A 16,205-nucleotide genomic window follows, 5' to 3' on the forward strand; every position below is an offset into this window, starting at 1 on the left:
TGAATTAGTCCCTCACACATCATAACAAGTACATAGCAATATATATACTAATTTATTATTCATAAATTGCAACATTCACTATATACTACTGTTTTCTATCATTGCCTCATTCTTTTTAACCCAATATAATATTTTTATTAATTACTTGGGAATTTCACACCATGCACCCCAATTCACAGTCACTTCCTACTTTCTCTCATGTCCTCCCCCCAACATCCTTGTGACTTCCTCTCAGAAAAAAATAAGAAGAAAGAAGAAAAGAAAAATTAATTCCATTTTGTGGAATTTGTATTCACTGGAGCATGGTCAAAATTCCACCAGCCAGCTCCTTAAGGAAACTGAGTCCTTCCCCTCACCCAACCCTACCAGAAACCATCAACTGTGAAGAGCTGCACTTCAATGACAGTAAGTATTATGCATCTTTCCTGTGTATAGAGAATGCAAACTTGACATATTTTAATTCGATTAGCATTTTTGCTTATCAAGAAGAGGTGACAGACTGTTTTAGGAAATAACTTTCCTCTCAGATTCCCTGTTATACCTGCAACTCTTGACCTCCTTGCTGAGACTGCCAGCAATTGTGCACGTGGTAGCCATGTTGGATTCTTTGCCCCTTTCAACACCTGCCAACTCACAGCTCTGATTAGGCGCTCAACACATATCAGGCGAACAAGTAAGTATGAAAAAGTGGAGAGACAGGTAGATGGATGGGAATGGGCGGACAGAAGAATGGAGACAATGAAGGTCACACCTTAGATCCTAAAGAGCGAGTGCAGGAGAAGATTAACTTCTAGATATGAACCTTCCAGGTGAGTTGCCATCTATGAGGTTCAGCAAGTGTTTAGGGAGCTGCAGCTTGCCTGGCTGTCTCACAGCAGGCAGGGTCATTGTTCAAGAGAGGAGTGCATCATGCGTGGGAGAGGAAGAGAAGCCACAGCACAGATATCAGTCCATGCTACTGGGTAACTAGTCACCAAGATGCACAGAGGAAGATTTTCTGTGTCTCAGTTAGGAGAGGCTCCAGTGACTAGAGACCTGAGGGATGACAGGAATCTTGTTCAACGTTGTAATGTGAACCCTCAGACCAATGCCAGAGTAAGTTCTAGGCCACAAAGATCACAGGAGATTGCCATTTTTAAGAAGGGATATTTCCCAATGGATGGCTGAAACAACTGATAGTACCAATCCCTATACAAACTGTTTTTTCTCCTATATATGCATACCCATAACAAAGTTTAACTTATATATTAAACATAGTAAGAAATAAACAATCATGAATAATAGAATGGAACAATTATAATATTCCAGAGTAAAAGTTATGTGAATATAGCTCTCTCACATGTTTTTAAATGTTTATTTTGATTACATATGTGTGCATACAGACATGCACACATATGTACACAGGTGTGTGTACTAGTATGCACTGAGGTCTGAAAGGGGTGTTTAATCCCTCTGAGCTAGAGTTACAGGCAGCTGTGGGATGCCCAGCTTCCTCTGAGTGCTGGGATCTGAAGGCAGGTCGTCGTGATACACGCCAAGGTCTCCTAACCTCTGAGCCATCTCACCAGCCTCTCTCTCCCATCTAATTCAATCACACTCACTTGTCTCAAGAAGTTGATAGAGGGAGTATATGAGAAGACGAAGTGAGGTAAACGACAGGCACTGGGTGTGACGGAGGAGGAGGAGCCAGGATTTCATCTTGTGAGTCCCAATCACCACATTTAAGATTCGTGAATTAGTTCTGACTTTGTCCATCTAATAGCTCCAAACTATGATAGGCTACAGATAGCTGAGGCCAAGGAAAGTAAAGCCACAGGTAAGGAGTGAGACCAATGCTTCAGCTGTCCTCAGACAATGGGAGTTGGGCTAGGGATCTAGAAGTCAGGACCAAAGAGTATAAAGTTGAAGACAGGGAATTCAGAGGTAGTAAAGTAGCAGAAGAAAAGGAGTGGAGTTTCTCAGTGACTTGGTGTTCCCTGGGGCCTCCCAGGAAGAGCAGAGGAAAAGGACGAGCTGATCTTGGATGGCCCTTCTCATCCCTCTGGGTCTTTTGGGCCAGAAGAACCCTTGGCCAAGGGAACCCAACGTGGCACTTCTCCGCAGCCTCAGTGTGGTTTTCCTATTGAATATGTCTATTTTGGGTAACTCGTGGAACGGATCCCAGCTATTAGGGAAGTCTCAGAAAGGCAACATTGGCTCAAGTCCTAGACATCAGACCCCTTTCTTCCTTCCGAGCCCCTTCCTCATTTGCCAGATGGCACCCCCCTAGTCACCCCATATCTTGAGATGTAAAGAGGGCACGTTAAGAGGGCAGACTGGCACCGGAAGCAAGAGTGTCACTGCAGCAAAAATTTTGCTTGCTGAGTTGTCTTGGTGGTTTCCGGATACTTCCGCTACCCACCAATCTCCCGGCAGAGACGCCAATGGACTCTTCCAGTTTCCCAGAATGGAAAACTACCAGCACCAGCCACAGTAAGCCCAGCTGAGACCTCTGTCCATCCCAAGCTCCAGTAGGGGTTGGCAGGCAAGCTGAAGAGAAGCAGCTGCCACCAGGCCCCAGCTTCCCAAGAATTACTTTTCATACTCTCGTGCCAAGGCTGTAAGCCTGAAAGCATCGCTTGTTCCAAAATGTTTCCCACCTGATGGCCAGCTCCAGCCCATGGGCTCCCTGTCAATGAGAAACCTATATGCACCTCCCAGGGAAACACAGAGCACATGAAAGGTCTAAGCACAGAGGTGTGATTATCAGGGTCAGGGGGTGGGTAAGCCAGGCTATGATCTAAAGAAATATCTCTAACTACAGAAGTCTAGAGGCAGGGGGGGAAAAAATCTTAACTTACTGAACCCTAGAACTCCATATTCAACATGAGAACCTGTGGGTCCCAGAAAGGTAAGCTGAGTCACTCAGAAACTTACAGATGACCAATGTAACCATGACTGAAATCCAGTGTTCTCCAACCTCTATACATGTGCCATGGCACACCACACACACACATTGTGTACCCACACACACACACACACACCATATATATATATATATATATATATATATATATGGTGTGTGTGTGTGTGTGTATATACACATATATACATATTTTTTAAGTGAGACATAATCATTTAAGAGGAGTCGTAGTGACAGCAGAGGGAATGTTAACTTGTGAGTCCTGTTCCCAGGTCCGGTAGAGTAGCTCATGGTAATCAAATGCTCACACACACACACACACACACACACACACACACACACACACACACACACACACACAGTACCTGGAAACACTGGAGAAACTTGATAAATGCGCCACTCAAAAGTGCTTGATGGATGAGGAAGAGAGAATGGAACCACTAAGATCTTAGAGATGGAAGAAATCTCAGAGAGGAGAAAGAATCCTTGCAGTCACTTTCCGCCTCCACCAGACTGAGACAGGGACAAGATGCTGACAGCTGGCCATGGCACCTGCAGGAGGCTCCTAACGAAGATGCTAACAAGGAGCTGGGGTGAGCTGTGCACAAAGCCCTTCCACTCAGCTGTGTGCCTGGTGCGGGAATGTGAAAGCCAAAGGACTCAAGGCTTGCCAGGGAGAGAACCCACAGCGGTTCTGGAGATATTCTCAATGGCCAAGAATTCAAACTTACACTCGACCAACTATGCAGAAAGAAGATGTGTCACTCTGCCAAATATGGGCAGATCCAACTGCTCCACCAATGACCAGTCTGGACTTGGGTTCACAGCCTCTTACAGAAGCCAAAGATCCAATGGCATGTTCCAGAGCTAGCTTCACAAGGAAGCAGGCCGTGCCAGTTCTACCTACTACACCATGGGGTTTTCAGTGGCTCCTCACAGTGAATACAGTGCAGAAATGTGCCCGATTATGTATAAAGCCTTCACCCTTAGCATGCCAAGGGAAGAATTCCAGTTCAATCTTTCAGGCACTGTAATCTGTTATGTAAGACATAAAGTCTAATGAAGTGTGTGTTCTGTGCACAAGCATCACAAACTATAGAAAAGCACTTTCAGGACAAGAGCTGGGCATTTGTTTTTACTTAATCAAGAAACAAACCAGAGTCCATGGATTACAATGGTGCACACCTGTCATCCCAGCATGTGGTGGAGGTAGGAGAAGGAAGAGCTAGAAGCCAGGGCCAGTCTTAGCTCCATGGAAAGTTCCAACCCAACCCAGGCTATATGAGACCCTGTATCAAATCAAACTAAAAAACAAAGAAAGACAGGAGGGAGTAAAAAGAGGAGGGGGCATGACAGACAGACAGATAGATAAACAGACAGGCTTATTCGGTGGCATGTACCTACAATCTAAGCACTTGGGAAGCCAAGACATGATGACTTGTAGTTTGAGGCCAGCCTGGGCTACACAGATAATTCCAAGATAGCCTTGGCTATATAGTTTGACTCTGTCTCAAAACACACAACACAAAGCCCCCAGAAAGACAAAGGAAAGAAACACATCAGTAGCCAAAGATAGAATATGTCACCTTCATTAACTTAGTTGGGGGCAGGGGGACTATCTATCACTATTGAGAACATTCCTAATGTAAAAATCCATTACCAGTCTTAAATGTTGATCAAATCTACTAAAAGAGAACCAATTAAAAGCATAGTCTTCTAAATTACATTTGCCCCATCTCCATAGACAGAGCTTATTTCACACCAGGGATGTTAGTGATGACACAGAGGGTGGACTTTGCTGCCTTATATCTTTACTATGGTTGTAACACTTGAGTCTAAACTCGGCCTTAACAAATGCCAAAACTAAGGCTGCACACCAAATGCAACGACAACCTCCTTTATTTTTAACCCTCCAAATATTCTTCCTGTAGAGCATAGAAGGAGAAATTGGGGCATTTAAGAATAAGCAAAGGGGATCGGAAAGATGGCTCAGAGGTGAAGAGCACTGATTGCTCTTCCAGAGGACCTGGGTTCAATTCCCAACACCCACATGGCAGCTTACAACCATCTGTAACTCCAGATCCAGGAGCTCTTCTGAGCCTGCTTTCCTGGCAGGGTGTGCTTTTCCAAACCACAGGGGAAGAGGATGAGACTTGATGTGCTGGGGTGGGTTGATGGTGGGGGAGGCTCCCACTTTCTGAGGAGTAGGGGAGGGTGATGGGGAAGAGAGTTAGAGGGTGAGACTAGGAGGAGAGGAAGGAGGGGGTTGTGATCAGGATGTAAAGTGAATAAATAAATAAAATAAATAAGTAAGTAGTAAGTCAACATAAAAGAATAACACACAAACACACACACACACACACACACACACACACACACACACACACACACACACAAATAAGCAAAGGCCTCTCATTCCTGTGTGGTCAGGGTTGCTCTACCTCTTCAAGTGGGAAGAGGCCTGAGGAGAGACTGGGAATTGGCTATATCTAGGAAACCTCAGTTCACCCTCCCCCGTCTGATTTACTCTCCCTACACTTAGCATCCCACTGTTAAAGGAATTCCCATGGCCTCCACCTAAGCTTCCCCAACATCTTTCCGAAATCAAGTTTCACAATTTACATTTGTTTTTTTCTTGCAGAAAAACACCGAGGAGCCTAAAAGTCCCTTGACTTTCATTTCTACCCTCCCTGTCCTCATTACTCAAGTATTTACTGATTGCCTTCATAAGCCATGCATGGCGCATGGCGACAGGCACCCGTCATGGTCGAGAGTGTGTGGGAGATCATCACCACAGAAAAACAGATAAAGGCCAAAGGAGAAACAACTCCCAATCAAAAGGAAAAGTTGCATATTATTTAACAATTTATCACCACCCACATAAGCCCATAAAACACACACACGCAAACCTCAAAGATTTAACCACAGTAACTTTTGTTTTATTTTAACTGTGTATGTGTCCAAACCACCAAAAACCCAGAAAGGCCTACTTTGCTACGTCCTTGCTCTTTAGAGACTTGCTAAAAGCAAAAGCTAAGTCAACAACCACCCTACCCTGGAACACATACACTGCATGTGCTCTGTCCCTTTGGAGTCAGGATAACCGCAGCCCAGGGCTAGCAGATGCCTCACTCCCCACTAACAGCTCAAGTCTCTCTTGGAGACCACGGGAAAAGTAATGGTCCCTTGTATCTCCTTTTCCTACCCTGTTATCTACATGGTGGAAACTGTGCATGCGCACTGTCAGGCTTATTTTAATTCTTTTCTCTTCCCAAAGACACAAATGGCAAATCAGTATCTGCATATAACTTTCCAAAATTCTTTCTTCTTCACTTACTACATTCACCACCTCCCATAGTATACCTACCCCCAACCCAGACCCCAAAGCAATCGTGTGAATGCAATCGGTAAAGTCACATTCTCCACCTTATAACAGGAAAACCAGTGGTGTTTGGGCTTTATTTGTTCCCCTGGAGGTTCATGTAAAGCGATGGGAACTCGGTCCCCAGTGTGACAATCTGAAAACTGGTGAAACTTTAAGAGGTTAGGACTTATGGGAAGTCCTTGGATCACTGAGCATCCCATTCTCAGAAAGTAAAGTAATTTTCACAGGTCCCCATGAGAGATTATCAAAGAATGAAGTTGGTTGCACACCATGTCCACCACTGTCATCCGCTGCACTCTTGAACCTCCCAAACTATGAGGAAACCAAGATGTTTTCTTCATAACATTGCCCTGTCCCAGGTATTTCTTATACCAACAAATAGCTGGTGACTACGGTGAAGTACAAAGATTTGCTTTAGTATTGAAAGTCATATGACAGAACTAGTAGATCTTGACCCTTGGTCTCCACAGCCACCACTCTGTCACCACACACTTCTGGCAGCAAAAAGCTGCCACACTGCCCAAAGCATAACCTCAAAGGTCAGGAAGACCTCCAAGTAGAAGAACAATCTGGAAAGAAGGCTCAAGGAAGGCTACTATTGACCTAAACTTTACAATGTCCTGTCCCCAGAGACATTGAAATATAATAGCACAAGAAACTAGCCTCTGGGAAGGAGAGTACAGTATGAACCTTAGTCCCAGGTGAAGACGAGAGCTGTGGTCATGAAATATTTGGCATACACCGAAGGTTTCAAAATTATGTTTTGCCTGCTTACTGTGCTACCCTGGCACACCTTTGCCCTTGAGACCTCTTATTAACAATGATTCCTAAATTCTTATCTTGTTTTCCATGTGTGCCTTCATGCCTTTTCTTATACTCAAATGCATTACTTTCCTCTTGTCACCTGGACTGGCAAATTTCTTCAGCGTTAGTTCACTGATATCAATCACCAAGACGCTTGGAGATTTGACATACTTGGGCAACATGTGAACATAATTATAAACACATAAATAAATTAACTGGGCATGGCAACATGTATAAAGTAATCCCAGCTGAGGCAGGTAGATCCCAAGTTCAAAGCTAGCCTGGGCTATGCCGTGTGCTTGGGGCCCTTCTTAATTAGAGTAAAAAGGACTAAATATTTAAGTCAGTGGTCGGGCATTTGGTAGCATTCATGAGGCCTTACAGTTAATCTCAAGCTTGCTCGCTCACCCTCCCTCCCTCCCCCCAAAAAAACCCATACACCTATTGTATATCTTAATGATATGGGCTTCAAGGCCGTGGAGTTTTGAGCAGCCCTTAGAAAAGTTACTTCTAAGCAAAAATGTTATAAAGCAATAGTGATGCCTGACCCTAGATACCTCAGTATCTAGGTCCCCACAATAACTGGAGACATTGCCAGGATTGAGGGTCCTTCTGTAGACTCTTGGCTTCTTAACACAGGAGCTCTAAGCAAACCTGAGTCCACAAGTAGTGGCAACAAAAGGAGGTCCAAGAAAGGAACTTTGTGTGATCCGCTGATTGCAATCACGTAATCATGTTCCTGGCCCCAAGGCTTAGCCTAAGTCCCTGAGGGCTCTGACACCACGGGACACACTCTCTTGCACTCCAGCAACTGCCTGCCTCTTGCAACGTTGAGACCTGAGCCTGAGGAGTATAAAATAACAAAATACAAGCAAAACTTTGGACTATAGACAAGAGTCCACCAGATGCTTTGGGTAAAATGCTATGCTTGACCAACAAATGTACTTAGAGCTCCTTCGTCCTAAGATGTAAGACTCATGAACTACCTAAAAAAAAGTATATTCTCCATAACTTCAAATACATAAAACAGTGTAAAAAAATAAAACTATCAATGAAGTCTGTGATCATCATAATACAATAAATAAAATTGAGGAATAAAAGACCCAGCATCTTTTTAAGCTCACCTTGTGTGTTGGGTGTTATGCTGGGTCCTTGACCTGCATTATCTTGTCTTCACAAGGGCCCTTAGGTAGTGACCAGTGATAGATAAAGAGACCATGGACACTCAAACAAAAGCTGAAACCCTGCCAGACTCACTGAGACAGTCAAGGCACAGCCTAGATCCAAAGTTAGACATAGCAGTATGTTTTCCAAGGGCTGTTTTCTCCCATCATTTTGCCTCTCTAATCCTGTGTGCCAATTCACTTCAAATACAAGTGGATGATAATGTAGAATCACCAGAGACGATAACCTTACGGAGTAATTGCCTAGATCAGGTTGGCCTATGGGCATGTCTTGTTTGTTAATTGACCCAGCCCACTGTGAGTGGCAATCTTCCTTAGGCAGTGGATTCTGATAATGAAAGGACCTAGCTGAACAAAAGCAACTGGCAAGATGCATTTATTTTTGTCTGTTCTTGACTGTGGCTGCTATGGACTTAGCTGTTTGAGTTCCTGTCTTCGTTTTCCTTCGATGATGGACTATAACCTGCAACTATGAACCAAACTCTCTACTCCCAGTTCCTTTTGTTCAGGGCCTTTTATCCCAGCCACAGAAATGGCACACCCACAACACTCAGTTTCCTCATTTGTAGAAGTCTAGAGTAAACCAATCTTTCTTGAGATTTCTGAGAACTGGTCACGGAGTCCTTTAAGTATCCAGAAACAGAGAACTTTTCTTTTACAAAATGCACTTTTGCTTCCACAAGTCAGATTTGAGATTCAATTTCAGTGGCTTCTCGGTCTCTGGTATCTATGCACACACAGCTGGCCCGTGACTCACAGGATCCTCCTCACAGATACTTTCTGGTCTCACTATCTGCAGCAGACAGTGGAGCTCGGAAGCCAAGGTCTGACATCCCATCTAGGCTACTCTGCTGCGTCTATAACCTTGACTTTCACCTAACATTTGTGGGCCTCCATTCCTCCTCTGTAAAACTGGAGTAACAATACTGCATGCTCATTATCCCATGCTGAAGATTATATTGTTAACGCTATTTAAAACAGTACTCAGAATATACAGCCCAGTCTTTGAATATAAGTTGATGCTTTTGTTGAGCTCCACAGTTTACACTCCTTTCCCCTGCTTAATGCAGCCAAGAGAGCTCAAGGGGCAGTTGAGTTTCTGCTGTTCCCAGAGGAAGATTCCTTTACTGGAAGGAAGGACACCAGAGGCCACCCAGGGATAGACTTGACAAACAAACATGCAAGAGAGAAAGAAAAATTCATCCAAGAAGGTCTCTTTCTTGCTTTTTATAGCCCTCCCTCCCAGGACTCTGTTCCAACCATCAGAGAGGAGAGAGAGAGAGAGAAAGAGAGAGAGAGAGAGAGAGAGAGAGAGAGAGAGAGAGAGAGAGAGAGAGAGAGAGAAAGCGTTACCTAACTTTCAGCATTTCTCTCAAGACATGAACAGTGAGAACCCAGGGAAATAAGAATAATTTTTCAATTTGGAAATATATAGAAGAGACAACATGCATCAACCTTGATAGAAGTCAAGGAATTGGGAGTAAGGAGACAACTTGGTACAGACGGGGCTCAGAGCCCTTGTAGAAGGACGTTTTTGTGCATTGTATGGCTGAAACACTCGCCAATTAAAAACCTATGGCCTATAGCTGAGGCAGGAAATATGGTAGGCAGAGAGGGTGCTGGGAGGCAGCCAGGTGTGAGAGATTCAGCTGGCAAGATGCGAGGAAGACAGGCATGCAAGTAACCAGCCACATGGCAAAAATGTAGATTAGTAAAATGGGTTATTTTACCTTATGAGCTAGTTAGAGAAGAGGCTAGCTAGATGGCCTAGGTATTTGTAAGTAATGTTTAATGAGTCTCATGAATCATTGCTCCAGGAGCATCAAATCAGGAGGAACCCTCACCCCACAACTCTGCCCCCATCCCTGATCCTCTTAGCCTTATGCTATCCTTTACCATCAAGTTGAGCCTCAGACTTATTTAACTTATAGTTATAAGCTAACTAAGTAAATAATAAGTGAATGAGTAAGGAAATAATACGTATTTTTCTAAATGAACTTCAAATCATCCAGCAGAATTTTCCAACCCCACCCAAATTGACCTGCTGACTTGTAAAGATGGTTTGGAGATGTTGATGGTATTCTTGCTGGCTGGGTGTGGAGTGCCATAGGCTACCTTGATTCTGCTGTAAGATGCTGCACTCGGTCCTTCTGGGGCTTCCTCCATCAGACTGGCAATTGTTAGGTTTGGGTTTCTACTGCACTGGTGGAACTGAAAGGTTGCTAGCACACTCCCCTGGTACTTCAGGGCTGCAACATACTGCATCTCAGTATTTCTTGGGAAGACTTCCAAAGCCGACGCTGTAGCCTCTCTGGCTACTTTGAACACTGGCATCTACGGAAATGTCAGTAGCATCATCCGACTTACCTACCCCATTGCCAAAGCTCTCAGACGCATTAGAGCCTGGCATCTTAAACTATGGGGTCACAAGCTCATATTTGGAGCAGGGAGGGGGTACTCATGAAACATGGGAATTTTTAAAGTATTGGCAATAATAAAAAGGTTTTGAAAGTGCAGTGACAAAGATCGACTCAAAACCAAGTGCATAACAGCTGGGTATTTCTGGCAGTGCTTACACATGTTTCACTACACGGTATCACTGGAACCCTTGCTCCTTAGTCCAAAATACATGCACTTTGCAGTGAGAGTGCTCTCAGGCCCCTCGGTGCCAACCAACACAGCCTGAAGCCAAAGGGCTCAGATTCCAGACTACCGTACATTATGAACTGCAGTGTTTCTACTATATTACAAAGTTTTCTGCTCTTATAGAAACATAATGATTTAATTATGACTGGGAGGAGCCTTCTACATTTCCCCATTGCTCCTCAGTGTGTAAGTATTAAGTTAGTTTGGCTTTAGCTATTATTGTGTTAGAGCGTTTGAACTTTTACGTTGCTATGAGTTCCTGAGTTCAGTCTCTTTTTCTTTTTCTTTTTCTTTTCTTTTCTTTTCTTCTTTTTCTTTTTCTTTTTCTTTTTTTTTTTTTTTTTTTTTTTTTTAGCAATCATTAAATGAATACTGGCTTGTACCTGATACCTCCCTAAATGGCCTTAAACCTACTTCTGCTAACAGTTGGTCATACAACATTTGCTTATAGACCAAGTCTCTCTGTTAGACAATTTGGCTAACCTGTGAGAAAAAAATCTAAGGCCCAGAACTGACTGTCGCTGGGTAGCTTCAGTTCCAAGTGGTACCCTTGGTTGCCTCCATCTTTGGGAAATACCAGGAGGAACCATGAAGAGTCCCCGCTAGATCAACTACTGTTTATTTTATATCTACTCTGCATTAAACAGTGGCTAACCCATGCAACTCCATGAGCCCCAGGTTCCAAGATAGCCATTTAAAACTGAGGTGGAATGGAAAATTCTTGCCAGCCTCACATCCTCATCTCCAGTCTAACCTGGCAAAATGGAAGGGGAGTAAACTTGGCCTTCAGGCAGCCTGTTTGCTGCTCAGGGACTACAGCGTGGATTCGAACTCTGGAAACTCGCTTTCCTGGTCTAGCTGCTAAAGCGCACACAGGTATGCCAGCTTCTGCGATGACGCTCAGCAACTGGACATTGTGTGCACCCTTTGCCCTCTTCTTTGGAGCTCAGAGCAGAAAGACGAGCATAGGAGACAGCCAAACTTTATAGAGTATGAGGAACGCAGATCAGAAAAATAAAAAGGCATCCAAGTTAAGACCTAAGCCCCGCCCCCATCCCACTAAGCTTATTATAATAATGGGAAAAGGCATTGAATTTACTCAAACAACAATGCTTTAATTTTTCTTTAAAGAAGTTTGGATCATGGTTCCTATTAAAGGTAAAAAGAGTATCCTGCAAATATGGAATTGGTTGTGGGAGGCACTCTCACAAATGTGCCATTATGCTGGTAAAAAGACAAAATGAGCATACCCTTGAGAATGTAATTACGGCTAGCTGAAATATTGGACTCTACATACTATTGTGGAAGGCTAAGTGGGTAAAAATCACTTTGGAAAACTCTATGGCATTATGAAGAACATCAAATGACATGTTACAGTGACACAGGAATTCTACTTCTGGATATAAACTCAAGAAAATTGAGTATATGTTCTTGCCACAAACTCTATACAAGAATATAGAAGATTTCTTCACACTAGGCCCAAACTTTTGAAACTATCCACATCCCCGTCCATTGTTGTTTGAGTAAATTCAATGCCTTTCTCCATTATTACAATAAGCTTAGTGGGGTGAGGGCGGGGCTTAGGTCTTAACTTGGATGCCTTTTTATTTTTCTGATCTGCGTTCCTCATACCCTATAAAGTTTGGCTGTCTCCTATGCTCGTCTTTCTGCTCTGAGCTCCAAAGAAGAGGGCAAAGAGTGCAGAGCATGTAAAGGAAGTGCACAAACAAAGTAATATTATACAACAGCAAGGATGGGCAGCCAACCACCGCGTGTAGCCATGGGATAAATGCCTTACAGAAGATGTTCAGTTAGAGAAGCTGGGCACAGCATCCATGTGTCATATGTCTCCATTTTTATAGAGCACAAGCAGGCAAAATTAGTGGCTGTCACAAGAGCGGGGTAGGAGAAAGCATCCCACGATGCCTCTGTTTCTTATATATGAAGCCTAGCTCCCTGCCAGGGCTATCCAACTTTTTGAGATTGCCACACAGTCATCTACGTCACCTACAGAGTTTACATTCAAAAGCAGCACAGTCGAAAAGATCACATTTTTTAAAAACCCTCATGTTTTATGTAAGTGTACAGTTTGTGTTAGCCCACATTCGTAGCTACCCTCTGCTTCAGGTTAGGTATGTCTGAATGGATATGTTGGGTTTACAAAATTCCATCAAACTGAACACTAAAGATACCTGTCCTTTCATGTTTATATTTGTGAAAGAATGAAAAATATGATTTAAGATCTTTACCTATCTTTCTGCCCTGTATAATTTTTGTTCTTATGGACTACGGGCACAGATATCTGACTTACTTTGACCAATGCGGTCCTACTCAGTGCTGGGAATTAAAACAAGGTCTTAGTGGACAAGCACCACCAAGCGTTAGCTCTCATCTCTGCATGCGGTCTTAACAAGCATAACTTGAGCAGTGGATTGAAAGATTGTTTGCACATTCATACTTGTGTACTTGTGCAATTTCCATGAAAACATAGACAGGCTAGTTTGCTAGAGGAATCCACAGAGCAGCAACCAAACTGCCCTTCTTCAGGGCCAAGGTAATCCTAGATGAGCCAATAGCCAGCTGACTTCTAGATATTGCCTACCTTGGCCAAAGTACAGTCCAAACAAACACAGCACAAACCAAACTATAAAACAGTCGAACAGCAAAACAGTCATTCTGAAGTCACTGAGCTACCAAGGACTGTTAAACAACATTGTTTTCTAAGAGACAAATGATACAATTGTATACTCTAGGATAACGTTAAAAGATAAATGCACTACAACAACACACACAAAAAAACTGACTTAGATTCATCTCGCACATCTGTTTTGAGCAAAATCATATCCTATGAGAACAAGAGCCTAGCTGGGACCCTGGGAACCTAGCATCCCACAGAATCAATGCCCCCCAAAATGTAATAGGACACTCAAGTAAAACCCAGGCCTAAGGCATCCAAGAAGTAAGCCAACCGAAAGAAGCTCTCCGCCACATCTAAGGTTTCACTCCCATTTCCCCCAATATAAAGCAAACAGCCATTCCTTCTCCTACTTTTTAAATGGCATTTAAACTGCTCTTCTCTACCTAAAACCTCTTGTATAATACCCAACACATTATATAGGGAGAGAAAACTAATACAATTTTCTGTGTCTGACAGCCATGTTTCACTACACTGTTGACAACTGACACTGTGGGTTCCCATGGCAGAACTCTTCCTAACCACTGACAGCTGTGTGCAGGCATCTGGTCCTCAGCATCCAACTGAGTAGAGGTGGGTAGTGGCTGTATTACCTGGATTAACCTGAGCTTTTGCAGAACCCAGGATGAGCAAGAGCAGGAGCAGCACCAGGGGCATTCTGGGCATCGGGATCATCTCAGAAGATGGAGTTGGTCCTGGAGTCTGCAGCCCACCAATAACGCAAGGAAAGAGAAAGAGAAGGAAGAGAAGTGAGTAATGCAGACTTCACCAACACATACAAACACAATCTTCACTGATAATTTGGGATTCTTGCAATGTTTATTTCCATATTTAAAGCTTCAAATCTGACACCCAGGAATCATCTAATGCAAAAGTTCTCCAATTCTATTAAATTAAACACCACTCCTGGAATTAAAATCAGGAAAATTGTACACAGGTAGAAACATATTACTGAGGCAAATATCTAATTGTAACAACAAAGCAAAATTTATATTTCTGATGTTAGCTATGTTTCCGTATCATCAACATTAAATTCCAACATTAAACCAAGAAAAACATCCAGTAACTTTAATCTGTTTTTAAGGTTGTATAAGTTCTACACTTAACTCGACCCATTAGCTTTGAAATCATATGCAGGACTTTGGTTTGGTTTTGTAAGTTTCCTCCAAGTGATCATGCGACAATGAATTAGATACGAACGTATCAATATTTACCCAGATTTAGCTCAATAGAGGAATAAGTAGTTACATGTGAAATTTTTGTGTATATATATGTATATGTATATATATGTGTGTATTATACACACACACACATACACACACGAGTGAATATAAGACATATTCACTGACCCCTCACTCAGTCAGCTGAAAGTGCTTAGAGGCAATCGCATCCTAGCAATGAACATCCATTGTTCATATTGTGCAAACCAAGTGCCCACATCTCAGTTTCTAATCCCATCTTCCTACAAGATTGGGTCAGGAAGGATACAAGACAAGCCTGGACCACATGCATGCATGTGAGTATGCACACACACACACACACACACACACACACACACACACACACAATGAAAGCTGAAACAATTTGATCAACAGAAAAATAATGGGGTATTAAATTACAACTCAAAGTATAAAATAAATATCCACAAATCCATGCTAATGTAAATAAATGACTACATAAACAAATGAGAGAGAATAGCCCATTTTCTCAGGAAAAAGAATCCCAAATAATTTAGATAGCTACCCTGCTTTTAAGGAAGTGGAGTCTCACCACCTCCCCACTCCTAGCTCCTTGCATACAAGTTGCATATAGTAACTCGCTTCCAGAGAAAGCTACGTAAGCCCAAGGAAGGAAAAGAAAGGATCTTTTCGATGGGCAAGCTGTCAAACTCCTCAGTGCCAGGTGATTGCAGCTAACATCCACACTAAAAAGTCATCATGACAGTGCATGTCCTTGCTAGGATGTGATGGGCAGGCACCAAGGTCAGTAGTCCCAACCCATAAAGCATGGTCTTTGTCTGTTCGTGAGGGAAACATCGGACAAACAGTAAGCGAGGGTCATTGTACAAAATTCCTAACTGTTCCTCATTGCTGGCAGTCGTCCAAAACAAGAAAGCCTGAGAAAGTGTAACAGCTAAGGGACAGGAACAGCTAGAGAGAATGCCTGGGTTCTGCTCTAGAAAAAGGACACTGGGGAAACTTGAGGAAGTCAGAGGAAGTGGTGGACTTCAGTAATGAATGCATCATCAAGGATGGTTTGTTCATTTTCACAAATAGACGGTAGTAATGTAAGATAGTAACTCATGATAACCACAGAGGAATTTCCCCACCCCCCACCCCCGCCCCAGTACAAGGTTTCTCTGTGTAGCAGTGGCTGTCCTAGACTCACTTTGTAGACCAGGCTGGCCTCGAACTCACAGAGGTCCACCAGTCTCTCCTGGGATTACAGGCGTGCGCCACCACGCCCGGCTTCAGACAGAAATTCTATGCAACGTCTTCACGATTATGTAACTATGAAACTGTTCTGTCCTCCAGATAACACTGGTGAACACTAAGAAAAGAGAGCCATGTAAGCTGGAACGAGCAGAGA

The 16,205-nt window shown here is 43.2% G+C and overlaps 1 protein-coding gene across 3 annotated transcripts in view; it reads right to left on the bottom strand.

Annotated features, from left to right (window-relative positions):
* Ddr2 (discoidin domain receptor tyrosine kinase 2) overlaps positions 1-16,205 on the bottom strand; it is a 117,693-nt gene that overhangs the window by 29,495 nt on the left and 71,993 nt on the right. For all 3 annotated transcript variants that reach the window (XM_051147805.1, XM_051147804.1, XM_051147803.1), the window contains one exon: positions 14,210-14,318. In XM_051147805.1, the coding sequence (XP_051003762.1) occupies positions 14,210-14,291 (82 nt within the window). In that variant the 5' untranslated portion in view covers positions 14,292-14,318. The remainder of the gene's footprint in view (positions 1-14,209; positions 14,319-16,205) is intronic.

The sequence above is a fragment of the Acomys russatus genome, chromosome 6, assembly GCF_903995435.1.
Source record: "Acomys russatus chromosome 6, mAcoRus1.1, whole genome shotgun sequence".
Taxonomy (NCBI): domain Eukaryota; kingdom Metazoa; phylum Chordata; class Mammalia; order Rodentia; family Muridae; genus Acomys; species Acomys russatus.